The 27,651-nt window shown below is 38.7% G+C and overlaps 1 protein-coding gene across 2 annotated transcripts in view; it reads left to right on the top strand.

Moving 5' to 3' along the window:
* arid1ab (AT-rich interactive domain 1Ab) overlaps nucleotides 1-27,651 on the top strand; it is an 82,246-nt gene that overhangs the window by 22,540 nt on the left and 32,055 nt on the right. Inside the window, exons 2-4 of one of the 2 annotated variants that reach the window (XM_067361844.1) lie at nucleotides 3,982-4,194; nucleotides 7,911-8,477; nucleotides 8,624-8,740. In XM_067361844.1, the coding sequence (XP_067217945.1) occupies nucleotides 3,982-4,194; nucleotides 7,911-8,477; nucleotides 8,624-8,740 (897 nt within the window). The remainder of the gene's footprint in view (nucleotides 1-3,981; nucleotides 4,195-7,910; nucleotides 8,478-8,623; nucleotides 8,741-27,651) is intronic. The other variant, XM_067361845.1, reaches the window with a different exon arrangement.

Here is a 27,651-nt window from a genome sequence, read left to right on the forward strand (position 1 = left end):
TATATATTCTCTTTTTCTACTTTGTTTTTCACTGTAAAACAGAACACGCCCCAGGAGAGCCAGCTGACAATTGTCGATTGTCCTCCATTTGTTTTTCTTAAGTCACGTTTGATCTAGCGAGTCTCCATGAGATCGCATCTCACTGTGAAATCGATCCTACAATCAACAAGTGTGTGCGGTCTTGCAGTCCGGCTGAATCATCTAGTGTGTGCGTTCAGAGCATTACAATGCTAAAAATCGGTTGAAACTGTCGTCATGTCTGTGGTCTCCTGCAGTTTTAAAATGGTTTAAGATTTGAAAATCGTCTAGTGTGTCCCAGGCCTCATTGCTGGGTATGTGATATGTGACAGTGTTCTTTTCATTAGGGCTGGGCGATATGTAAAAATTATTTGAACGATAATCGCCTTAAATATCGCGATATCCGATAATATCGCCTCGCAGAGCCCCACCCATTCCCCGTCGGAGACAACATAGCCGACACGCACTGTAAATACACATCAGTTTGGTTGCACTTTATCTGACAATAGCCTGCAAATCAGTATGCATAAGGTTAAAGGTTTGTTTTTCTTTTCTTAGTTTGTGCTTTAATATAAAACATTAGCTTTATGTTAATCATTTCCACACTGCTCAAGTGTTTGAAATGAATTTCGTTTCGTGAAGAGAACACAATGAAGAGTTCATTGTGAAGGTGGACATTCTGGTGGTGATTGTAAGAATGATGCATGTTGATGTCAATTGTGTCTTGTCTATTTTTTCTTAAGGTCCGATGTTTGTTTCATTTTTGGAAGAGAAACATCGAACACATATCATGATGATACGTTTAATTTATTTCATTTTAAACGTGTAGCGCTGTTTTTATAAACTTCTAGTTTAGCTATAATGTATTTGTTATTTGTCTAAAAGCGATTAAAAACAGTTTGATTCGTTCTGCATGACCAGAAACGGAAAGGTTATTTTTTTTCTCATGTTTTAAGAGATGTGTCCTCCTTACAGGCCTCTTATAACGAAATTCTAATAAAAATATTTTGATAATGGACAGGCTCCGATGTCGAGCAGTGCTATTGACGTGTGCGCGCGAGGCGCCGGCGTGATCACAAGAACTGCTTCCTTACACCGGTGAAAACACTTAAAATAGCCTAGGCCTACTCATTTTTGGTCATACGTGAACTGTAAAGAGTTTAATCATATCTGTGTACACTCAAAATAAAATAAAATCAAAACATTTTGTTTTTGTAAAATAAAGAAAACAGGTAGGTCTACCACTTTCTTCCGTCTTAGTTTCCTTTTGAACGTGTTTATGGAGAGCGCAGCAAAAAATAAAGCAATTGAAACAGCATATGGCTTCAGTTTTTTTTTTCTTTCGTTTTGTTAATCTGTTAATTGTTTAAGTGGTTATATTTTGTGTATTTATTCGTTATATTTAGGCTATATGAGTTTATTTTGCTGTGCATGATGTGAATCCTCTTCTGTTTGCGCGTGTAAAGCGAAACTACTGGAAAACAAATGTGGTTATTTTTAACGAATTATAGACATTTAGGCTATCCATTCTAATTTAAATTAGCCTTTTCATTCTAATTTAATAATCTTGTCGGTTTAAACAGAAATGTAGCCTATATTATTAGCGCCGCGGAATAGGTCTAGGTTGAAGTCAATGCACGAATCCAATATAGTCTGTTACACACACATGTGTGACAAAACTGTGTTTACGGGAATGTTTTAAAAATAAAAATACATTGTTAATAAGCAAAATCAAAATGTTAATTTTATAAAGAGTAGCATAGGCTTATTCGATTCCTGGCCTTAAAGTAAATGATTCCAGAATAGATTTTTTTTTTTTTTATTCCTAACCCTATTAATTAGATACTATAGGCTACAAAATATTTTATTTATGCTATTGCATGTGAATAAATATGTGAATGGTAACTACGGGACTATGTTAAATAATTTTTTTTTTTTTTCTCTCTGGATATTGGCGATTATCGTCTGTAACGGACTTTTAATATCGACATCATGATACTTCCAAAACATTGTCGAAATACAATAATATCGTCCTGTCGCCCAGCCCTACTTTTCATTTCTACATTTTGCGTGCTAGTTAGCTCTGTCACGTGAAAATGGAGCGCAGTGAAACCTGAGTTTAATTGGTTATTGATAATATGATGGACCTGTATCAGCTCACTGCAGGCACATACTTTTGATTAATGAGCGACGTTTTGTAGTGAAATGAAAACAGGTCACACCTCAATTATTAACATAAGTGAGAAAAGCTCTGATTGGGGAAATGTACCACTTCAAGTGTGTTACCATGCAAGATAATGGAAATTTCAAATAGGGGGAAAAGATATTTAGAATAATCAGTTGGTCAATATCACAGACCGATCATGCATAACTGAGAGAGGCATAAATTAATTGTGCAGCCCGACTCACTTGCAGCGTTGTCAGCTTTGCTCATGTATAAGGGCCGTGACACACCAGGTTGGCCATCAGGCAATGTGTGGTTGTCTGTGAGTGTCTGTTGGCTTCACTTCGGCAGCAGTTTGACCGATTCAGCATGTTGAATCGTTGCTGTGGCTGTCAGTGAGAGAGTTTGCTCTGAACTGCTCTTCAGTTTAACGAGAAAGTCATTGCATGAGAATAAAAGTGAAAGTGATGAAAGTTAGCAAAGTAGTGAAGACGGCACAGACAGAAGGCTGTTCTAATTTTATGTAATCTTACCGTAGCATTCCAATTCACAAATATTTTTATATCAAGCTGCCAGGAATGTAGAAAGTGATTTGATACTCAAAATGGTAAGCAAGTGCTGGTTTAAGGTTTATATATCTGCAGTCCTAGTTTGTTTCCCTTTTTGAATGACTAACATATGATACTTGCAGAAGCAGAATGCACATGCTAGTTGGCCATTGTCTGTAGTCTTTGTGGTGTGTACAAGTGCAGTTTTTTTTTTTTTTTTTGGGCCCAGATGCAGCCAACGCAAGCGACAACCTGGTCGACTTTTGCCGCTGCTAGTTCTTTGACGTATGCTTGTGTCATGGCCTTCACATGAACAATGTAGTTTGGTTCTTTCTGATTTGGATGTAATATTATTATTCAGTTCAGCCCAAGCATGGTTTTAAGATTTTTAGAGGAAATAAATTTTAAACATCTTTTTTTAATCTTCCTTTGATTTAATTATACTTTATTCTCGCCATGAATATAGCCATTGAAGCTGGTATGGCGTAAAAAAAGAAAGAAAGAAAGAAAGTATTATTCAGTTCAAGTCTCATAAAACTATTTGAGAACACTTGAGAGCAGGTGCTGTCTTTTTACAAGTAGAAAAAAATACAGGCAGTTCATCTCCTCCAATTTCAGTTGATAATCTCAGTTCCTGCCTTGAAGTGGAAGGGTCCCGGTCATCTTTTCCTAATTCCCAAGCACCGTATTCTTGTAGTCCCAGAGACTTTTTTCCAATCTCTGTCTGTCCTGTGAGCTAATGTTCGGGTCACCCTCCAGTCATCATACACATTTGTTTCCTCTTGTCTGTTTTCAAAGGGAAGTTCAGTGTTCATCCAGTCTCCAGCCGCTGGCACTCAGCATAGCCTGGCAGATAGAACCGCTGCTTTCATTTTCTCATTCATTCAGCGCCAATTTCCCCTCCCTTCACTGGCACTGTTTTGAAGCATACAGCATCTATTTTTGATTTTGGGTGGTGTGCCTTTGCTATGCTCTGGCTAATACTGTTGTGACATTGTGATTGTTTTCATTCTTAACAGTGGAAACAAGCCTCTCTTGGTATTGATCACCATTGACTTCATCTTAACCAGAGATGCTTAAGTGAATGCTTTCAGAAAATTAATGATCCAAATGCTTGGCGTGCAGCTGGATCAATGCTGTAAGGAAGCTGAATCGTACCACAATAATTTCATCTCCTGTATGGCACTAGCTTATTTTGAACTGTGTAGCTGAATTATTAGCACTTACCTTTTATTCTTTTTCTTTTTTCAGCCTCCTGTCCCCATGGAACAGGTGGGAAAAATTCGAGGGCAACACTACGGTGCTGGAAACCCCTACTCTCAGCAGCAGGGACCTCCCCCTGGCTCCCAGCAGGGTCCTCCTTACCCAGGACAAGGTTACGGACCCCCGGGACCCCAGAGATATCCTATGGGCATGCAGGGCCGCACTCCTGGAAGCATGAGCGGAATGCAGTACGGACAACAGGTCAGCTTAATTAATTCATGTTGTGATGTTTTGTCATTTTTATGCATTTACATAGCTTTAAGATGTTTTCCTGCCAAGCAAAATAGTCAGTTGTATGGAAGCTGTAGCACACAGGGTTCAACACTAAGGATTTTTTCACTGGCCCCACCACAGAAAAGTAATAAATAAAATACTTGTTGCTTTCATTGTTTTTGATCAATGTAACCTTGTATTCAAACAAATAAGACCCCAAAATTGTAGATTTAACCTGATATTTTACCATTCCCAAATTCCAATCTCGTTACCACAGCGAAAACTGCTAGCCAAACTACTAATTATTAAAATATTATTAAAGGCTTAATATGTAAGATTTTTGGATTAAAATATCTGAAAACAACTAGAAAAATGTTATATATTTTGTTGACTTGTGTACTTACATTTATCCCAAATCTTTCGAACAATGTTAAAATACAGAGAAATCAGCTAACAGTAATACAGCATTTTCTTCGTCATATAATATATTTTTAAATGAATTGCATGTAATTTAGCAACAAGTCATCCAGCTTCAGTATGATATTCTAATATCAATCTAGTTTACTGCAGACTGCAACAAGTGTCTCAAACCAGGCACAGAGTGAACGCACAGAGTAACATTAACATAACTTTCAACACATTCAAATGTATTTTTTGTTTGATTGTTTTGACCAAATAAAACTGTGCTGTTACCCCACAATTTTAATTTGTCAGATATAGTGACCTGTATGAGTAGTAGGGGTGAAGCTGTTCACAGTAAAAAAAAAACAAAAAAACAAACGAACCGTACCGTTCTGCACACTCTGTTCGGCATGCACTTGCACCGCGGTTCATCTCATATCTGATGATGCATACACATCTTTAATATGGTTTGTAGAAAATAAATAAAACAGACAGAGAGAGAGAGTTAGGCTAATGTATGTTTCTGTCGATGGATACGCATTCTGGCTTCTCCTAAACTTTGTTCAATGCGAGTGCCGAATTTTCTAGGCCTATGTGACCAGTCATTTACGCCGTCATTACCTGGGTGTTGATGGCGTGTGAGCGCAGGTGAGACCTGAACAGCACACGTTGCTATCTGTGCTTAAACCAAACTCATTTAAGCCTTGCCAATTTAAACATTCGAGTGCAAGGCGCGAAAGAGAACTTAAGCGCATGCTGTGAGAAGATTTGTGCACTCATCCAAAGTGCGCACGCAGAAGCGCATGTACAGTGCACAAACATTGAGATTTCATTTGTGTTTCATACAAAATTGCACTTTCTATTTAGTTTAATAGAAATATAAAATTTTACAAATCAATTTTGCTCAGTCATTGTTTAAGAGTCCCTTTCCATCGCTCTTCTGCAGCACTTGCTAGTGCATTAAAGGATTAGTTCACTTCAGAATTAAAATTTCCTGATAATTTACTCACCTCCATGTCATCCAAGATGTTTGTCTCTTTCTTCAGTTGAAAAGAAATGAAGGTTTTTGAGGAAAATATTCCAGGATTTTTCTCCACATAGTGAACTTCATTGGGGTACAATTGGTTGACAGTCCAAATTGCAATTTCACTGCAGTTTTAAAGGGTTCTACACGATCCCAGCTGAGGAATAAGGGTCTTGTCTAGCGAAACGATCGGTCATTTCTAAAATGTCACATAATATAAACTGCCCTTTTTTCTGAGTTTTGTTTTGGCACATCCATTACCACAGTACAGCAGATTTAACCGAGGGGGACAAAGAACGCAAATCTTGTGCAGGGCACCTAAAAGTATGGAGCTAAAATACTCTCAAAATTAATGGATTTTACAAAAAGATTCATATATGCGTCATGTATGCATATATAGCTCCGAATTCAGGTGGTTCTGGTCCAAGCGTTCTGTTTATTAACAAAGTGTGCATACCTTTTACTCTGCTGCCAAATTTTTTTTCAGAAGTTCAGCTTGAAACTGAAGGCTTCTGATAGTCTTAAAACATTCTTGATCATAGCAGCATGAGCTCATTGTTTTTTTTGTTTTTTTTTTTGTTTTGTTTTGTTTTGTTTTTTTATCTTTGCTTTCAAAGAAGGTTGTTATGAGGTCACAGTGAGGCTCGGGTTTGTCACTTGGGGATTTCCTTGTACGCCCGTATTTTTGTACGTGGCAGTCTTCAAGTGTCTGCCTTTCTTCATCCTGTTGTCTGTGCACTTGTGCTGCGTGCCCCATTGTGCTTGTGTTGAGTAAGCAGATGCACTGGAGTGCCATCCATTTGTAGAAAGGCATAGAACATGCTCTTCAGGTTGTTTTTATTAAACCTTCCTGTCAGAGGTGTTTTTCTTCCCCATTTTTATATTTCCTTTTTTCCTTGAGAGGGAAAGTGCCCAGCTTGTCACCATCAGGCTTTTGTCACAGTACATTCTCCAGCAAGGTCAAATTGTTTTGTAGGCTGACTGAAAGTAATGAAATTCAAGCATTTCCCTGAAAGCCCATGTGTGCCCTGGTTGTTCAAATGGATAAGAGCTCTGTAGAAAACACCGACCTCAGTCTTAGTGAAACCTAAATTATGTCTTTTTGCTGCTGTTGTGAGCCTTTACAAAGTGTGGAATGACAACACAAAATCTCACAATGCGACTTGCATTAACTGCTGTTTTATGTAGTTACTTGGCAAGTCGATTCTCATAATTATATTTGGGATTTTTGATGAGTTAATATTTTTCATGTAATAACCTAAAACTGAGAATGAATAATGTTAATTCATACATTTTTGGCTTTTTATTTTTGAATGGTAATAAAAATTTCCACTATGGCTCATTATATACATTCAATGGAAGCTTTAAGTAGCCAGTGAATGTTTATTTGTAACGAGTCTGCTTTTTTTGCAGGTTGCAGACTACCTCTGCACAGATTTGTTCACAGACACGCAGTTTACGTCTAACACTCATCTGTTTCGGTTTTATTTACGAGTCACGCTGGCCCTAAATTAAGTGTCAGTTCATTCCTTTAACTGAAAGTGTCCTAGCGGGTAACTTTTTCCAAGCAGTTCCTTGAGCTATACTTTTCTCCACCACCACCACCTCTCCCTTCTGCTGCTATCGTCTGGCTGTCTGCCCACATGCCCATGAGAAAAGCTTAAGTGAAAAGCACTTCAATCAGAACTTTTCAAATCAGAAAATAAAACATAAACAAAAGCAGATGATTAAATCATGAAAATGATGATAGTGAAATTTTTTATAACAATAAAGCACTGTTGTGACTGTCGGCATGAAAAGAAAATTCACACGTTCTATTTTGTAAAAGCATATTATAGATCAAAGATTCATCCTTGCATAAGTTTCATAAAAAAAATTGATCACACAATTTTTAATCGGTGTCATAACTTCCGGTGAGACGTCAGACTTGGCTTTGGTGCAGAGCAGGTCTCAAATTTAGTCCGCTTAAACTCCGCCCCTCCACAATTGACTGCAAGCTCACGTTCACTTTTGACTGAGCCCACATCTCTAAATCCAGTCAACTTAAATGTACGTCACAATACAGAAGAAAAGATCTATCGCTATTGCCGTTTCATCACAATTTGGTTTTTCCATAATGGAATATCTTGGCTTCACATATCTGGTTATCAGGAATTAAAACGTATACTGATAGTTACAGATGGTCACAGATAGATCATGTCTCTAGTTTATAGTTTTTTTGCAAAATTAATGTTTGCTTGCTAATTTGAGTACTTAGTTCTTATTGTGTTCTCTTTAGATGGGTTATGGACAGCATGGCCCAGGTAATTATGGTCAGAACCAAGGTGGCTACTACGGACAACAGGGCCCTTCACCTCACGGAGGCCCCCAGCAGTCTCCATACCCCCAGCAGCCCTCCACTGGACCAGGCTCTCAGCCCCCTTATTCCCAGCAACCTCCTGGTCCTCCCCATGGCCAGAGTGGGCCCTCTTACGGGCAACCTCAGGGCCCCCATGGTCCCCCTCAGAGCCAACCTCCATATTCCCAGACTCCACAATCAGGACAGCCTCCCTACCCCCAGTCCCAGGGTCCCCCTCAGTCACAGGGTCCTTCTCAGGGCCAGCAAGGCTCTCAGTCACAGCCTGGATACTCTCAACCACCCTCTGGTCCAGTTCAGCCTCCTCAGCAGCAGGGACCTTCACAACAGCAGCAGGGCCCACCACAATCACAGCCGCCCAGCTCAGTGCCGCCTCAGTCATCCCAGCAACCTTCAGGACAGGGTCAGCCCTCACCTTACTCCCAGACCCCTCCACTGCAGTCTCAACAGCAGCAGTCTCCCTTCCAGCGCTTTCCTCCACCACCTCAGGTAAAAACAAAAATAAAAATGACAGGTTATAACAGTATCCAAATACTTGAAGCTGCTTTGATGAAAACTATTCTTACACAAGTGCTGAGTTTGTTGCCTTTATTATATAAAATGCTTCTTCATCTTGGAATCACTTTGTTCCTCAGGAGCTTTCTCAAGACTCCTTCAGCTCTCAATCTTCAGCTCCTTCCTCCAATCAGCCCATGGTGTCTGGTAAGAGTGGTCCAGAGGAGAGCATGCAGGGTCGGCCTTCCAGTCTGCCTGTGAGTAGTATTAATGTTTCAAACCAGAATAACGTCATGCCATGCTAGTTTTTTAAACAGTTTAAAGTTCTTAAGGGGTAAGCACTCTTGCATTGAGTCTATGCAACTGTTTGGTTACTCAAAATATTTTTAGTGTATCTACCACAGCTTCCACATTGCTTTTGTGCCTTTGGGATAGTGATTGGCTGGAAGACAGTAGTCATAGCCAGTACTATACAGGGATCAGATCTGTGGCTGTAAGGTAGCTTACCCGGTAACTGGCATTGAACCTTTGAGAAAGATTTGTGAGTTGTGGGCGGTAGATATCCTAAAATGTGTCCCTAAGTCATGGGTGTCCTGTCCTTCTCCAGAAGGGCCACCATCCTGCACAGTTTAGCTCTAGTCTTAATTAAACACGCCTAAACCAGCAAATCAAGGTCTTCAAGATTGCTTAAACCAGGTTTTCTCAAAGTCTACATTTAAAGGTCCAAATCTGAATTTTCAACAGTTATAATAAAGTGCCTTTTGCATTCAAAATACATTACATTACTAACAATTAATTAATAACATTAATAACATTAAAAACATTGCATTAATAATGCAAAAATTATTTTTACAATTTAAGTGTCAGCATTTTTCTGAACAAAACCACTGTCGGGCCGAACGGTTCTCATCATGTAACCATTCCATTCTGTGCTGATCCGGGCCAGCTGGTACGGTTACGGTTTCATTTTCACTGCAGGGCTGATAATGGCTGCTCTTTGGAATGTTATACAAAAGCGTCTGTCGTTGCCTTGGTATTGCAACGGTTTACTGATGATATGAGATGTAAATAAAAACCGCGTTATGGAGAATGATCAGTTATTTCTTTTAATTTTATTATTAATTTGTGTTTACGTCGCTCAAATAGAGCGTAGCCAGCTACAGAGAAATTGGTAGCCAGGCAACATACAAGTGACCATTCCTGAGTGGCGACGTCACTTCACGAATTCTACTAGCACGATTCAGCACGGACAACCATGTAATCGTGCCATGCCGTACCAGGCTCACCTGAAAGCACAACTGTTCAGCCCGACGGTGGAAAAACGACAAAATGTCTGTTTTGTTTCATAGTGGCGTTTGACATTTCCACTCTTCACAACTCCAACTCTCTCATTACAAATCAAACAGAATGGCTTTGTGCTGGATTGGGGCAAAATGAACTCCTACCTCTGTCCAATCATCTTTGAAAACTCTATTTTCTTCTACAACTTTTCTTTTCCTGGAAACTGACATCCTCAACCATCCGAAACGCTCACTGCGGCGAAGTGTCGTCCGATTACCCCGTCCGATTACCCCACCCGATTACGTCATACGCTTGCTGGATGTCATGACAACAGTGTCACGCAGGTAAACTTAAAATATCTTGCCTTCGCTTTCATTTTGGAACATCTCCAAAAAAAAAAAAAAAAAAACCTAAACAAATGATTTACAAGTTTAACAAAGTTGTTTATCAAAGTAGGAAATCCACACTTTTAATCCCGTAAACACAATTAGTGCTCTTGAAGTGCGAAATGGAGGCGTGTCCGGATTGAATTCCCTCCGTGTCCGGATCCGGACCGGAGTCTGGACTTTGAGAACCCCTGGCTTAAACCCTACAGGCAGGTGCGGTGGTTGGAGCTAAACTCCAGGTGCAGAATCGGACACCCTAAGTGCCTCTGAATCTGGAAATGACCCGATGTTTTGGATTTCAACTAGGAAATGTTTAAATATCAGCTAAGGGTGAACTGCACTTAAGCAGCACATAGCATAAGCACTGCCCACCGCCAGGCCATATCTGTAACATACTTGTTAATTTTGGATGGGTAGAAATTCTGACCAGTCTATGACAGAATCCTCTGGTTGTGTTCTGTACAGCCTTGCATGAAAGCTATTGCAGCAGGGCTATAAGGACTGCCCGATGGGCTGAGGCCATTGTGAAAGATGCTTGGGACACTTGACAGAATTACCATTTTCCCGGTCAGGCCAGTGCTGCGTCATTACGAAAGTTTATTATTTGCATATTTTTAAGTCTTGTTAATTTAAACGTTCAAGCGTTTTTAAACTATTCATGCACAAAAAGACGCAAAAGGGAACTCAATTCAGTACTTGTGTACTGTTTTCTGTCCACGCACACACAGAGAGCCTCATCTCAGACAGCTCTCTGTGTGGGCACCAGAATACAAAAAGGAGTTTGTTCTTTTGTATTTGTTTTGTGCTGTTGCCTGTTCATTTATTGGCTGTTACATTTGTTTATTTTTTCTTATTTTATTACTGACTATGCACTTGAACTTTATAGTGGTTTTTGCAGTGCTATCGAAATTGGAATTGAGGATTTATATAAAATTTATTTTTTGGTGGGGCCAGTGAAAGGTTTTACAGGGCAAGTACAAATTTGAACCACTGGCCCCCTCCAGGCCAGTAGAAAAAAAAAATCCTTAACGTTGAGCCTTTTGCATCATTCTCTAAAAAAAAACAAAAAAACGTATATTTTGTTTCGCTCGTAAGCGTTTCACACCTAAGTGCTACTGATTTGTTTAATTTACCCAGCATAAACCTTATATCATACTACATGATGGTTAGAAGGTTAATTCCAATCCAAGATAAGCATGGACGCCAAAAATCGGCTATACAAGATTAGCTGCTTTTGGAAATCAGGTCAGCAAAAACCTGAAGTGAATCACTATCACTGTGTAAAACATTCAGAATATGGCGCATGTGTGTGGGTTTGCTTATAGGTTAGCAGATACAAATGGCTCATTCAGAGCAACAGAGTGTCCAAAATTTCCAAATGACCTGAGATAATTAATGAGAGAGAGAGAGAGAGAGAGAGAGAGAGAGAGAGAGAGAGAGAGAGAGAGAGAGAAAAGTATCTAATAGAGAGATGCCAATTGACTGGAGCTCGAGGGCTTGAGAAGGTAAAAGGGGGATGAGTGAGTGAGAGAAATGAGATCGTTTCGTCTCTGTCAGTGGGGGATGCCCTCAGGATGTGATTTCCTCTTTATTTATATATTTCTCTTACGTAGCCAGTGACTGAGATTGGCCGAGATTTTATTCAATCCAAGGAATCCCCATGGTTGCCTGCAGGAAAGGCAATAATGTAGCCCTCGATTGACCCCTTCTACCACCAACATGTCCCACATGCTCTGCTCTCATGGTAGATTAGCCCCTACTGCTAACTTTAGCCCGACCAAGACCGAAGGTAAAACACCTCCAAATCACTCCCTGACCTGCATGCGAGTTATCCAGCTGTGTAACAAAACTACTAGAAGCTTAATGGTACTACCATGCTGAGAAACAATACTGGGCATATATGTATTGTTACAGGGTTTATTTGTGTTAGGGTCTACATTTTCTACTACTTGTAGCCTCAAAGTTTTTTTTTTAGCCCTAATACAAAAGTATAGTGCTTCCACCACCTTGAATTATTAGGCTTTGGGATCTTTTAGATTAAGTATTCATTTGGTTTTTGAGGTCTGATTTTATGAACGTTAATGTGGATTAAAGCTGCCAACTGCAGAGACATTTTAGAGAGTGAATGGGGACAAGTTTAACTGGTTCAGCTGGTTTCCTGACAGTCGTTGCTTCACACTGCAACGAATGAACAAGTCTAGCAACTGTACACTTTGTCAGCTCTCTGTGAACTGTTTGTTCTCATGCATGTTTTGTTGTCTTCACTGAAGGATATTTACAGCATTTTTTTTTTTTTAAAGTTTGATTTAGTAGCGGCTGCTGTAGCCAAATTTCTAAAGGCATTTTTGTGTAAATCGGTGAAATCATTGCACACTATTCAAAGAATAAAAAAGTTTATTTTTTAATCTTTTAAAAAAATGCATCTTGCTTTACCTACAAAACAGTTTTCTGTTTCGACTGATGTCACTGAGGCCACACACATAAATGTGAAACGTGAGTATAAGGCTACTGACAATAGTAATGCTATTCTGAAATCTTGCTAATGGGTAGAACTTCTCAATAACCTTCAAAACACTCAACCATGGTGTGAAGAGATATTTTGTTGCTTGGTTAGCCCTGTCCACAGTAAGGCCTCATTGATCTAAAACCTGTCAGGTTGTGTAGCATTTTTTATTTTAGTGTGTTATTTTAATTAGATTAGAATTAGATTTTTTTTTTTTTTTTTAAGTGTTTAGATGCAATTAATTAATTGAAATACTTTAAAATCTTCCTGTGCCCCTCATAGATATTTGCTGAGGCCCCTAGTGGGCCCCTAGTGGGCCCCTGGTCTTCTGGTTGAGAACCACCATGTTAAAGGGATGTCAGTAACTTTTATTGAACTGATACAGCGCGCAACCACAGTACACTGTGCCTTATGAATTAATGCTTTTAAAAGTCTTTCTGCTTTAAATAAGTGTGAAGCCACATTCAGTGATTGGCAATTATATTGACAACAAAAATAATTGGACTTGTGGGTTTTTGTTGGCAAGATTGTACCTTCAGACAGCTTTTCATGAGCTTGCATTTGTCTTACTTAATACCCATTTGGCATATTCCTCTGTAGACGCACTCTGGTTTACCATAATGTCTCCGTCATATGTATCCTGATACATGCCAAGATAGAGAAAGACAGAAAGCTGGAGCTGATCAGATACTGGGGAGAATCTGAATCCAAAAAACTGATTCCCCAGATTGTGTCTTCATAGGCAGAAAGACTGGGCATCTTTTGTTGTGATCCTGATTAATTAGTTTTGAATTATGTTTTTTCTTTTTCATTTCCCAAATTAATCTCAATGCAGTGTGGTTCATATCAGTCGAGGATCAAATCAAATCCTCTTCCATTTGGTTGATGATAATGGTGTTTATGTCCGCATATACGAGTGAGAGAGATCTGGCGTGGGGAGATTTCCAATAGCTTGGGATTTCAATGTGGGACGCCCTGGAAGTGATATATCCTCTCTGTGTGTGAGAGAACATGAACACTCCCTCTGGTCTTTTCTAATCTCCTCCAGTTCCTTTCTGACGGGCTTTTGTGCCCCTTCCTCAAAGTGCGGCTAATCCGAATCAGTATCCGCCTCCCCTCTGTACTTCTAAACTCTGCTGTGTCTTCAGGGGTCTGTCACCCCCGGCCCCTCATTTCCCCACTGCCTTTATATATCTCACACTCTTCCTTTCTAAGTCAATATCCTCAGTGTCATGTAAGTGCTCCGTTCGAATTCTCCCTTAAACTTTATCCATAATCTTTTTGCAGTATCTTATTCTAAGATGCATAATAAGTAAATGTGCTCAGGCCTGTAGGGGAAGGTCACATGTTAGTCACACGCTCGTTAGTTTTCCCCCCCTCTTCCTCCCAGTGGAAAGGTTTTATGGAGTAGTAATTCCAAATCACAGGGGCACAGCCCGTTGGGAATGCGAGAGAGATGCAAAGAGAAAATGGGGCTGGAATACAGTGAGATGGAGATAAAACTCATTGTGGGTATTGCCCACTAGTTTGATACACATCACAATATCATAATCACTACTTGTATGCAATCTAATATGTATTTAAAAAAATGCTTGACGGGTATATATCTTGTAGGTTTGCAGCTGGGGTTTAGAATTAAGGATTTGCTCTTATTCAGAACTAGTTCCCTTCTTTTTTTTTTTTTTAATTTTTTTATTATAAAGTTGAATTATATAGGAAACACTGATAGGGATGAAAGCAAATGGATATTTATGGAGAAAGAGGGCGTCAGGATGGATTGAGGTAGGAGATTGAGAATGAAAATAGAAATGGAAGTAAATAGAGGAAAAGTGGAAAGAGAGCAAGCAAGTTAGACACTGAGCCATGTTCACACAGGAACCCCAGTGGCTGACATCATTTTAAGACCACCCGCATTTTTCCCCCAGCACTCCCATCCTGACAGACCACCAGTGCCAAGTGCTCCAGTACTGTCTGTGGCTCTTTCCATCCATCTTTCCTCTCTTTCTGTCCTGTTCCTTTTCACTTAGTTTCCCATCTAACAGTTTTGTCTTTGTTGAAGTTTCCTTTTTTTTTCTTCTTACTCTCTCATTGTTGTGCTGTCTGGTTGCAGAGTGGTGTATTTATGGCCCTCTTTTTACTCTTTTATTTTGTCATATTCTGTAGCTTTCATATTTATTATTAGCATGACTATTGCTCTTGCTCATACATAGTTAGTGATTTCAACAGTCATTGCTCAACCCTCCATTGTTTGTGGTATGAACATGTCTCAAAAATGTAGCTTGAGAAGTGGAGTGATAATACTTTACCAAATTATCAGAATAATCAGATAAGATTTTTGCCTGGTGGAGATAAAAGGAATGTTATGGAAGCCCGTTTCCACCACGGAATTAAAAATAAGATGATGGCAACTTTTAATCTCACAATTCTACATTTATTTCTCCAAATTCCAAGTTTATATCTTGTAATTTTTAGTTAACATCTTGCAGTTCTGACATTTTTTTTTTTTCCCCTCAAATTTGCAATTCTGAGAAACATGCCAGAATTGAGATATAAATTCATAGTTGTGATAAATCCTATTTTTCTTAGAATTGCAAGTTTATTACACAATTATGGATTTATCATCATTTTTGACTTTTATATATTTTGAGTTAAACTGCAACTTTATCTCAATTTTCCCATTTTTGATATCATGGGGAAAAACTGACTTAGAGATATTTTAATATTCTCATAATTTTTGTCTGTACATTGATATTCTAGGCAATCAAGACACACTGTAACAGTAATACATATAAATGGTCTTTTGAATAGACACAATCGCTTTGTATCATGAACAGATTTTAATTTAGGCTTTTATTCACATATAAACATCGATCAATTACCATTACAATTTTGTCACATTAATGTTTTCTCGATGTATTGGTTTTTACATTGGGGTAATTATCACAATAGCTTGCATCTCTGGTTCTGAAACTTTTTTTTGGTCATGCCCCCTTTAAAAATCTGGTGCCGAATTGTAGTGCAGATGCAATGCCATTTGAAGCCAGAAGCCATTTGCTCATTTTTGAGTGAGGGGAGGCGTGGCACTGCTGATTCACTGCTGATGATCTGTGTTGATTAATTTACTAATAAATGTTTGCGGTAATATCCTGCATTATAAACGCTAAACCTGCAGGAATGAGTAAAATTATGCGCAATACTTGCAATCCTGCTCCGAAATTCAGACCTTATGTGATATTGATTTAATACCGATACTACGGTATTAGATTGTGGTATCGTACCAAAGCCAAAATTGTGGTATCGAGCCAACCCTAGTGCACACTTTGGGTGTGAGCGCGAAACCAGTGCAAATGCATAAAATTATGCAATCCTGCGGTGAAATTCAGGCCCTCTTCAACTAGAGCTAATGAAACAGGCGAGTGAGAGGAGGCAGGTCTGTGTCAAATCGCTGTTGGAGAGAAGATCGTGCAGCTGGTATCGGTGTATCGATACTGCAGAAAATTAGTATTGGAATGTATATATAATATATATATATATATATATATATATTAATATATATATATATATATATTAATATATATATATATATATATATTAATATATATATATATATATTAATATATATATATATAATATATATATATATAATATATATATATATATATATATATATATATGTGTATAAAATATCAATATTTTTTACAACACTAGTAGGTGTATTGAAGGAGGGACTCAAGCCTTATCATGGGACCAAATAAGGTTTAATAGGTTTGGAGATACACTTTTGACCATGTGATAAACAAACCTTGGCACTTACATATTAACGCGTTGGCAATTACCTACAACACCCTCGAAATGTGGTGGTGTTTTGCACTTTGACATGCACTACTGCAGTGTTTATCACTGAATACCAGGTTGAAGCATTTAACTTTTAAAATGTGTAAAAATGTCAGAAAACACAGACATTTTATGTTCTTCGGAAAATGTAATCTAGTTTATAAGTATATTATTCTTCTGCTTTCTTTTAGAATAACACTGTCCTTCAACTTTTCATTGCTCTCTCTGTGATCTGAATGTTGTTCAGAAGGCAGTGGTTCAGCGCAGCTCTCGGCCTGTTTTGCGCGGCTGTGCCGTTGCAGTATTCAGAGTCTGGGGCGTGTTTCCTGTTGCTATTCTGGGTCTTCCTGTGTGCGCGTGGCTTATTCATGTTCAGGGGCTTGAGGTTGCTCTTGTTCATGTGCTCTCTGTTGCACAGTTTTTCCCTCGTCCTGTGTGTTAGTTTAATTAACAGAATCAAGCAGGATTCAAGAAAAGCTGCAGTATTAGTGTGCATTTTATGCTTTCCTAAGAATTTTTTTTCTAAAAGGATTTGTGTATCAAATACATTTCACTTGTATTTTTTTTTTGTCTTATCGTGTTCTCCTTCCTCCCTTCGTTGTCTGTCTCTCGCACACTCGTTCACACACCCACTCTCAGCCCTCCAGCCCCCCCACCCCACCCTCTCTCTCTCTCTCTCTCTCTCTCTCTCTCTCTCGGCGCTCCTGCTCGGCTGACGGCAGCACAAAGGCCGTGTCTCACTGCAGCACTCTCTCTCTCTTTCCCTCTACTGCCTCTCCCATTATTTCTGTTTTTCCTCATCTTTCCTCTTCCATACGCTACTTTTGAATTGCATCAATACAGTGTTTTTATTCAAGGTTTTTTTTTCTTGTTAGTTTGTAGATGGGATTTAGAATTAAGAACTGGTTCTTATTTAGAACTAGTTCCTTTTTTTTTTTTTTTTTTTTTTTTTTTCCTCAAATAAAAAAGAGACTGTCATCAATTATATTCACAATTTTTAGTTCCATTAGTGGTTCTTAAACGTCAGCCTCCATCCCCAGGGCTGGGTGGTGTGGCAGTATGTTCCATGTGATAGTAGAGATGTCAACCGGAGGATTCTGTTATACTGTTTATACCTTTGTATATCTGTGGTGTAATTTAAGTCAAGTGGCAAGCAGAAAACTGTAGTGTGAAGCAGATGGATGCTTCCAATGTAGATTTTGATTATAATGAAAGTGTTTTGTGTTTTGGCAAGGTTTTGTGTAGGGATGTGCTGCTGTAAGTAACTATTGGAATTCAACTGGTTTGCACACTCATTTATTTTTATAAACAATTTTGAAATGTGGCTTATGCAATCCTATTTCTAAAGTTCTACTGATTTTAGTCTGTTTTTAACTTGTAATGCAGGATGCACCCGTTCACAATATGTCACATTAATGAAAATAATAAAGGTGCATTGTCTATTGTCATGAGTGTAGCGATGTAGGAAGTGTCATTCACACAGAAGTCACTTTGAAACCAACCAGCTTTCTGTTGGTCAACCTGGCAAATCTTTGACCAATTGAACTCTATAGGGAAATCTTTTGCCGTAACTTGAAATTCCCGGTTCTGTGGATTCTTATCAAAAAATGCTTAATACTTAAATAACGGTGTTCAGATATAAAAACTGCGATATGTTTTTCCTTAGAAAAATGCAGACGGGACATCTCACTAAAATACTTGTAAGCCGTACTTATATTGAACTATTTCCTGTACTGCTATTCAGGCATGTTTGCCCTTTCTCAAAAGTACTAAAAGAATTGTTAAAGAATATCATTAAGTGTAAATGCAACTAGAATCTCATTAAATTGCTTACGATTCCTATCCCTATTTGCAGATCTCAGTTCTCTCGTCTCTTATGCTTGGCCTACAGCTCCAGCAGTTTTTCTGTGTTGTATCCATGTCTCAGGCCCTGTGCTCTGCTCAGCTCTGACTCTGGGGCCGCTCTGCTGTGGGAGGGGCGTTGCTCTGGAGAAGAGGAGGCAGACAGGCTGTTTTTTTCCTCTGTCAGGCACCCAGCCCCCCAGTATCCTCCCTTCTCTCTCCCTCTGTTTTCACCCAGACTGGGCGGCTGCCTCCCTAACAGAAGCATCTGTGGTTCCCGCTACTATTGTGACCCACACAATAGACCCCCTAATGCACTCATACAGAGAACCCCTCCCCAACACCGTCAAACATGAGAGAGAGAGAGACGATGGATCAGTCCAGATGCCTGTGAATAGATGTTTTTATTTGCAGCTCTGACGGTGGTGCCCATATGATGTGATAACATTTGGCTTACAAAATGATTCAGTGCGTCACTGAAGGATATTTTTACTCATGGAAACCCTTAGTTGTTATATAGTGTTTTGAACATATTTATCTGGTGTAGTTATTAACCAAAATTTATGAGAAATGCCAAAAGACATTGAGAGTATTTATCAGACTTTGGCTGCATCCGAAAGCTTAAAAATGTTGCCTTCGGAGGAAGGTAGGAAGGCATCAAATCACGTCTGAATCCAGTGTGAGATTCACTTCCTGTCCCCTGAAATACTTTCATCTGAATGATTTTTGAAGGCATATAGATGTATCCTTTGCTGCCTATATCCCACAATCCTGTGCATTACATTCTGTAACAATTGAGCTGAAAAACAAAAATGGCATCTGAAAGTTGCGGTTGGTGTGTAAATATACAATTTTGACCACTTTTGATGTCATTTTAGTGAGAAATTAAGGTTGTACTAATTAAATATTTGCTTAGTTATCACCAAAACACACTCTAATTTGCTGTAGACCATTAAACCATTACACTGTCTCAGAAGTCGGTCCGAATCAGTTTCGTAGGATACCTTCATGCTCATGCTGCCTGCAAAGTCCCTGATAGAGCAGCGAGGCAACAAGTCAGCTGCCTAAGTTTTCGGATGCAGCCCTTGACTCGGTGGCTCCAGCTTTGATTGGTTTACTGGTAAATCCAATCACAGACATTCAATCACTCTTAGAGAGAGTGACCATGGTATATAACGCAACAGTCAGGTTCCGGAAAAATCCCATTCATTTTCCCCATGGATAAATTGAGTTGTAGTGATTAATGTGTAAGAGGTTTAAAGACACGCCAGGAGCTCTGAGGTTAAGTGATGATGTATGTTTCCTTAAAAGCATATAGTCAGTGTGATTTTCAACTTGCTGATTTTTTTTATTTTTTTTTTTTTAATTTAAACTGCTTAATTGCAGGATTTTCAGTGTAGAACTCCATTACCCATAATAGTCAAGAGAGATCCACCAATCAGACCAATCAAGTCACTGTTACCATGGAAACACTGCGCCAAAAGTAGCAGTCCTATGAAACATTGAAAACTAATGGTGTAAACGTATCAGTCTCCCTACATAGTGGAACAATGTTGGTATATTGTTAAAAATATTACAATAAACTTGAACTTTTTAATTTTGAATACATTTCAGTACTTTGTTGTCCTCTTGGATTAAATTATGTTAATCAATTTCTTTGTTTTGTGGGATGGGTACTTTATTACCTTATAAAATAAATTGAGGTTCTCAAATTTCAATTAGGGCTGTAAGAAGGCTGCAACAATAAAACGGAAATCGATAAACATCAATAATGAAAATAATTGACAATGAATTAGATTTGAAGTGTAATATTTTAAATAAGATACAGAAAGAAAAAGATTTAACTTGATGATAAAAAAAATAAAAAATAAAAAATTAGATTAATCAATTATCAGAATAATGGTTAGCTATAGCCCTACTTTGAATCAAATGCCGTGGTGTTTATCTCAGAGCTGGTTGGTTTGGTTCATGGCTTATACTCTTCATTATTCCTGTGGAGAAAAATACTTTTGTATCTAAGACTGGAAAAGTAAGCAGTCATTTGCCCTCTGTTGCTTTCATCAACCACAGTGCATCAGCAACACCTGTAACCACTTGCATGCGTGTGGTACCAAAGCAGAAATGATCAACGACAGTGCCTGTCTTCATGTGAACAGTTTCAATCACATTAATATTCATATATTCCAAGCCCCTGTTTTATTAACATTCTGGGTATGTGCAGACAGTTCAGAAGTGTTTAGGTTGGGGTGGGCACAAATGCTCAGAAGTGACCGCAATGAAAACTATCATTCTGTTACTCGATGTGTTTTATTACTTAAAAACATTTCACACCAATTGAAATTCAGTAACAACTATGCACAGACATGCCAATATGGGGCTTAATTTTTTTATTTTTATTTTATTTTTTATTTATCAGAGCAATTTTGCATCAGCACTGTTCATGGTGACTTTCAGTCTATGGCAGCTCTCCAGAGTGGATTAGGGGGCGTTCACACCAGACACATTGCCAAGACCGCTGGGGTCTTGAAGTGGTTTATATAGAAAGCATTATTTAATAGGAGTATTTCTAACTTGGCTGAAGATGCTGAAAAAACAATGAGATGCAATGCAACAGCCAGTTTAACTTTGAGTATTTGAGAAGAGAAAATTGCCCTTGGAAAGATCCATACTTTAGGGTGACACGAGGATATGACCCTAGAGTGTGAAAAGTGAGTTATCAGCTATTACCAGCAAAGCTCAATAAATAAAACAAAATCACTTATTTTATTTTCAGTTCCTTTCTGAGCTAGTGCAACTTACTCTTTTTACAATGTGAATGGAAGGGCTGCACAATAAATAAAAAATAAATCGCTATATGGCTGCTTTTCTAATTAAACATTCTCTGCATGTTTTAGAGCAAAGCACAGCACTACCTTTTTAAGCAGCCCATGATCTGATGTTTTCAGTATATCAGTTTGGCTCTGTTTGCAGCTGCATGTACTCCGAGTTTCGGTCGGTTATTACATGCATTTAGGAACGAAGTATGCGGCAGCCATCTTTCCATATTTTTAATGAGAAGTGCTAATAAACCAGCTGTTGTCAACAAGACATTCTTTAAAGGATTAGTTCACTTTAAAATGAAAATTACCTCAAGCTTTACCCATCCTCAAGCCATCCTAGGTTTACATGACTTTCTTTTTCTGATGAACACAATCTGAGGTATATTAATAAATATCCTGACACCATCCAGGCTTTATAATGGCAGTGAACGATACCAATGAGTTTGAAGCTCAGGAAAGTGCATCATAAACATACTCCACACGGCTCCGGGGGATTAATAAAGGCCTTCTGGAGCGAAGCAATGCATTTGTGTAAGAAAAATATCCATATTTAATAAGTTATAAAGTAAAATTTTTAGCTTACGCCAGACCGCCTTCCGTATTCACCTAACGAAGAAAGCTAGATATAATAGAGCTAACCTTTTAAGGGCTGCTTGCAGTTGCCTGCCAAAATTTAAAAGCAAATGTTTGATTTAATGTTAACATTTGAACATTTAAAAATGTGCCATCAATATTATTGTAATTTTACAGTTGTACTGTAAAATAAATTATGAAATTCAGATTTTTTTATAGTGAAATATGACAATAGTGGTTTCTTTTTGTTAATATTTGTATTTATTTCTTAAATGCTACCTTTTTTTACAGTAATTTTTACAAGATAATATATTAACATTATTATTATTATTATTTATTATTATTATTATTTTTTAACTTGATATAATTTGTTATATATAGTAATCAAAGGAAAAATTGCGCTGCCCTGCAAAGAAAGCACAGCAAATCTGGAAGAGTTTTTTAGTATCGCATTTTAAATAGCAAATTTCGCCAAATTGCGCAGTCCTGGTGAGTGGTGCTTGCTCATGCAGACGTCACAGCCATGATGGTTGCCAGCACATTGCTAGATGGTTGCTAGTGTGGTGTGGATGGTTGCTAGGCTGTTCTGGGTAGTTTTTCGGTTCTTGCTTACTGACACAAGTCACAAGAGCTCACCAATAAATCTGTTTGGTATTCTCGTCTCTGGCTAGTCATTGAATATCACATCCTTTATGCGCATCCCTAACCCTAATATGAGCAATAGTAGCAGGGATGCTTGCCTGTGCGAGAAGAGTATCTGTGTATGTGCTGAGAGTGAAGCAGTAATGGCCGCTGGTGGAGGCAGGGCCCTTTCTCTCTCCCCCATCACTCTCACAGTCAGTGGGCTGGTAGCGCCCCCTCATGGTTGACATCTGTACAGACACAGCACACTATACTTGGGTTCTCCCTAGCTAGGGAAGAGACATTTGTTCCCCAAATCCTGCTGTGATTTGGTGTAAGGAGCAAAAATTTGTGTTAATCTTACAACAAGCTGTATGTTTGTGTATTTGTATGCGTGCATGTCTGGCCTGGTGTGTTTGGGTTTGCTTTAACTTGACGTCTGCGACATGCGTTGCTCATCCAGATATGGTGATGCTGTGTAGTGTTAGTTGACAGCAAGTGACCGGTGAAGGCCTGTGTGTGTGTGTGTGTGTGTGTGTGTGTGTGTGTGACTGCACTGTGACCTCAGCGGCAGAGAATGGGAGCGGAGGGGGAGGGGGGCTCTACTTTGCACTAATGTGTCAAGCACGTGGAGACAGTTGCTATGGCAACCTCACAGATGCAGCTGCGTGTGTGCTTTTTTTTTTTTTTTTTTTTTTTTTTATCTCCTCCTGTCCCTGTCTCCTCCCTCCCTCTCTGCCTTTCCTCATTCTACCGTTTTGGCAACAGATGAATGGGCGAGTGTGTGTGTGTGTGTGTGTGTGTGTGTGTGTGAGTGAACAGGAAAAGGAGAGGGAGTGGATCAGCATCCAGAGCCAGCAAGGGTCAGACTAAGTCTGTAGGTGCGTCCCAATTTGCAAACTTATGCACTATTCTATGCCATTTTGTAGTAAATGGTGCAAATAGTGTAGACACTGAAAATGACAAAAAGAACAAGTGCAATTGAAATAGCTGGATGATGCACTCATTTAACCGAAAAAATGAAGTGTGGAACATTGGACATGCACTCAACTGTCGCAGCTTTTCTTTGCATAGCAGAGGTGGAGGGGCTTTCAGACTCCAATACTGGATGACAGAATAACCTTCTAAAATTCACAAACTAGATGGTTGAGTACCTAGAGCATAGTATAAGTGCATAGCGTAGAGCACATCATTTGGGACACAACCTGTGACTGCATTCTGAACAATACATCCCCTGTGCATGCTGTCTTACCTCTGACAGGATTTTCCTTCACCTCATTGGGACTGGTGTTAATAAAACATCACAAAGAGCATTTGCCACAACATAATGTTTCTTTTCAGTTAATAAACTTGTTTTTCACTATGGTGTCTGTGAAACATGGCTGCCTTAGTGCCTTAGTGTTGATATTCATCACAACTCTTTCATGCTAAATATATATTTTTTGAGATTTATTTTCTAAGTCTTATCACTATAGTGTCTTTAAATAAAAGCTTTGATGTAAAAAAAAAAAAAAGGCAACAAATACAGCATGTAAAAATAATTCTAACGAACTAAAGAGCATAAAAAGTTTTAAACTGTCTGAAAAAAACATTGCTACTTTAGTGTAGCTTAGAACTAGTACTGCAGTTTAGTAATTTAGTGTAGTTTAGTTGCACCTTTTTATTTATAACAGCAATAATATTACAAATAAAAACTCTTATAGTATTCATAGAGACATTGTTTAGTGCTTTTTTGTTGTTGTTTATTTTAGGATGATCCTTTTACTATGAGATATTTGTGCTATCAGTGACTTACTCTCAACTTGCTCTATACACGTACAGCAGAGAAAATGTTAGAGACAGAGGTTGTTATCTCTAATCTCGATCTCCTGTTGAAAAATAAGTTAAAATTTGCAGTAGGCAAAGGGAATACTTTGGATTAGGGATACACCGATATGATTTTTTGGGGCCGATACCTATTTTAGTAAACAATTATTGGGCGATACTGATATTTGTCACTTCCTGTGTTTTTGAAAATTTGTCATCAAAATAGATAGTATTTTGATCATGTTTTCAAATCAGCAAACAATCAGCATAAAATCAGTATTATACTAGCAGGATTATTGCTGCATCATCTGATAATTTCTAATGAACATCGATTGGATCCATTTAACATTCTTTAACACATAATTCGCTGTATGTTGATAATGCAATGGAGAGAGAGATTTTAATGTGCACTTCTTTAGCTCTCTTTTTTTTCTTTTTTATGGGAGTGAAAACAGATGCAATAGGGTATATGCGCAACTTACTTCCGCGTTCCGTAAACCATAGTACTTTGCTTCCGGTTCTAGACTGTACGCTCTAGTATACGCTGAAATTGCGCTGTTTTATACATGAAGCCTTCAGGAGCAACCAAAAATGAGAATATCCGATGTCCAAAATGGACAAGGGTTTCAAGTTATATGCTTCCAAAATAGGCACAGCCTCCTCTTTTAAGAATTGTCTCCCTTCTGGAAATTTATGCTTGAATTGAACTGCCATGACATCGTGCATTGAGGTACACAGCAGAAATCACTGTTAGGATTTTCCCTCCTATGATACTTTATGGCTTTTGACAAAGGCATTTCTTCTCACATACATTCAGATATTAAAATAAAAAAGACTAACAATAATTCAAATAACAATAACAAACGTCCTAACCTTCACAAGCTACTGTTAGAAGCGGCAAGCGGAAGTGATTAACCCAGGGTTCCGGTTTGGTCACGTGACGTTTGACATATACCATATAAACTTTATAAAATATCAGCAAAGTTTTGGTCATTATTCGGATGGGGTCCGCTACACTTATGAAAGTTACAAAAGTTCCTTAGTCAAGAATAGTGTGTGATATTTTGTTATTTGATTAGCATTAAAGCGCAGACAGCAGTGTTAGGACTGCAACTAGCATTAACTCCTCCAGTCTGCAAACCAGGACACACATTATGTAGTGTATTCCAACTTTTAAAAAAAAAAAAATCTTAGTTTGTTTTAAAACCCAACCAGAGAGTGAACTAAAGAAGAAACAAGCAGAGGTGAAGCCTGGAGGGTCAGTCTGTGAATACATACTGCAATATGATGTATTGCTCTGTTCAGACAGTATAACATGTTGCTCAGTGCTGCTTTCATGCCGTGAACCGAGATGCTACTCTTGACCTCTGTGTCATCAGGAGAGCCCAGTCTGACCTCTCATGACTCCCTGACATTTAGAGATCACAGGGTCAGACAAGTTCATGTGACTCTCCTGTCGGGACAGAATGGGTTAAGAAACCCTCAGCCGTCAGTCAGATGACTGTTCTTATGATAGCAGAGTGTTCCTGTGCGAAGCTACAGTAAAAGTGTGATAGAACTGTCTGGATTTGAAGAGATTTTATTTCATTGATCAGTGAAATTCTCTCACTATGTTTTGTGTAATTGGATATCTCAGTTTCTCCCAGTTTGTTTGAACTTGAGATATTAAATAAGGTCACAATCTAGCATTCTATCCCTTAAATTCTGAAGGGTAACTTTGTAACAATACAGTGCTGGTTGAAAATGGGCAATGTCTGTAATATATGTAAATTAACTATGTGCTCTTTCTTAATATTATTTGCACCCACATATATTGGCAAAAGTCTGGGCTGTTGGCAACAGATTTTTTTTAGCAAGGAGACGTTTTAATTATTTATTAATAAACTAGTGTTTTCTGAGTCTGTGTTGGCTGCAAAGATGTTGACGATGCTGCCTTGCTATCTCCGCAGTATAGTCAATGCACCTGTAGAGAGTAATGAACTTTTCATATGGATTACATAAACAGTAGAGTATTTCTTTTAAATTTGAATTGGTTCGTAGACATTTCAAGCTTTCTATAGATGCATTTCTCCTGTCTGTGAGGCAAGTAGCCTATATATGCTGGGTTTCAGTTCATTTTTGTGAGACAGCAGAAAGCGCATCCTATTTGTTTTCTTTATTATACAAAGGCATGTTTTCTTGTTATTGTGAGTTTACGCAAATACATGTAGAATGATGTGTTACTCTTATCTGTATGACCAAAAAATTACAGTATTTTAAGTTGTTTCTGCTGTTATCAGGAAAAAAAGCAAGTGATCGTGCTGGCGCTTCCATGTCATGCAATAAGCACGTTGTACTTTAGCTTCCACACTCTGCACAAACACTTGGATGTGCGCTTAATAATAGTGCACATTTATCTAGGTTAACATTAAGTGAGCAGCCATGTAAAGTTGCTACTTGCATGTTTCAAATAAGCCATATTTGAGGTTGTTGGATGATAGGTGAAAGTTTGGATTTCCTGCCTGACATACTGTAATTACTACAATAAACTGCCGTTAATGAGCTGTCCCTTACAGATTGCATGACTTGGAGACCATTTTTTTTTTTCTTTGACTAACAGACTAACACAATTTGTCGACTAAGTCACTTCTAGTTGACTAACATTTAGATAGGTAGGCAGCCCTACTTAATATATAGGCAAACATACATATAAATGTGACGTCAGTCCCATGATGCTTTCTGAAAAGCCTTGTTTTTCATCCTTTGCACTTTCCACATTAATGTCATTGTTCACAGAGTTCTGTGACAAACTCGTGTCTGAGCAAAATGAATTTGTAACAGTTCTTAGGTAAATTGCAGAAGTTTCCCTAATGTGACACACACACACACACACACACACACACACACACACACACACACACACACACACACACACACACACACACACACACACACACACACACACACACACACACACACACACACACACACACACACACACACACACCGTTTCTGTCCTCAGAGTCTCTTCATTAATTAATGCCATCTCTTTGGGATCAGTGATGCAAGACTCTGGATTTACAACACACACTTGGGTAATAAACACCTTCCTCATGGGTCACATACACAGGAATCTCCTAGTAGAGGCACACATGCCAACATAAACACACATCCACAGAGGATTGTTTCCTGTTAGGAGAGCAGACCTGGGTCATACAAACTCTCTCCATGGATGCATTAAGTGTGTGTGTGGCAGTTAAAACAGGAGCCTGAATCAGCGTCCTCCTCCTGTCTCTCCCTGTAGGGTTCCTCCAGCAGGTCACAGCCCAAAAATAGCAGCGGGCGCCGTTTCAAGTGCAAAACCGCCGACTTTGGGGCCGCAGCCAGTCTGCGAGTGTGAGATTTCTATGGGAATACTTGGCTAAGCTCCAGTCGGGCTGTGTGTGTGTATGTGTGTGTGTGTTTCTCGTTCCACTCCCACTTTTTTTCCCTTTCCCTCTCTGATCTGACTGGCAGATGAGCTT

This window comes from Chanodichthys erythropterus, chromosome 15, assembly GCF_024489055.1.
Source record: "Chanodichthys erythropterus isolate Z2021 chromosome 15, ASM2448905v1, whole genome shotgun sequence".
NCBI lineage: Eukaryota > Metazoa > Chordata > Actinopteri > Cypriniformes > Xenocyprididae > Chanodichthys > Chanodichthys erythropterus.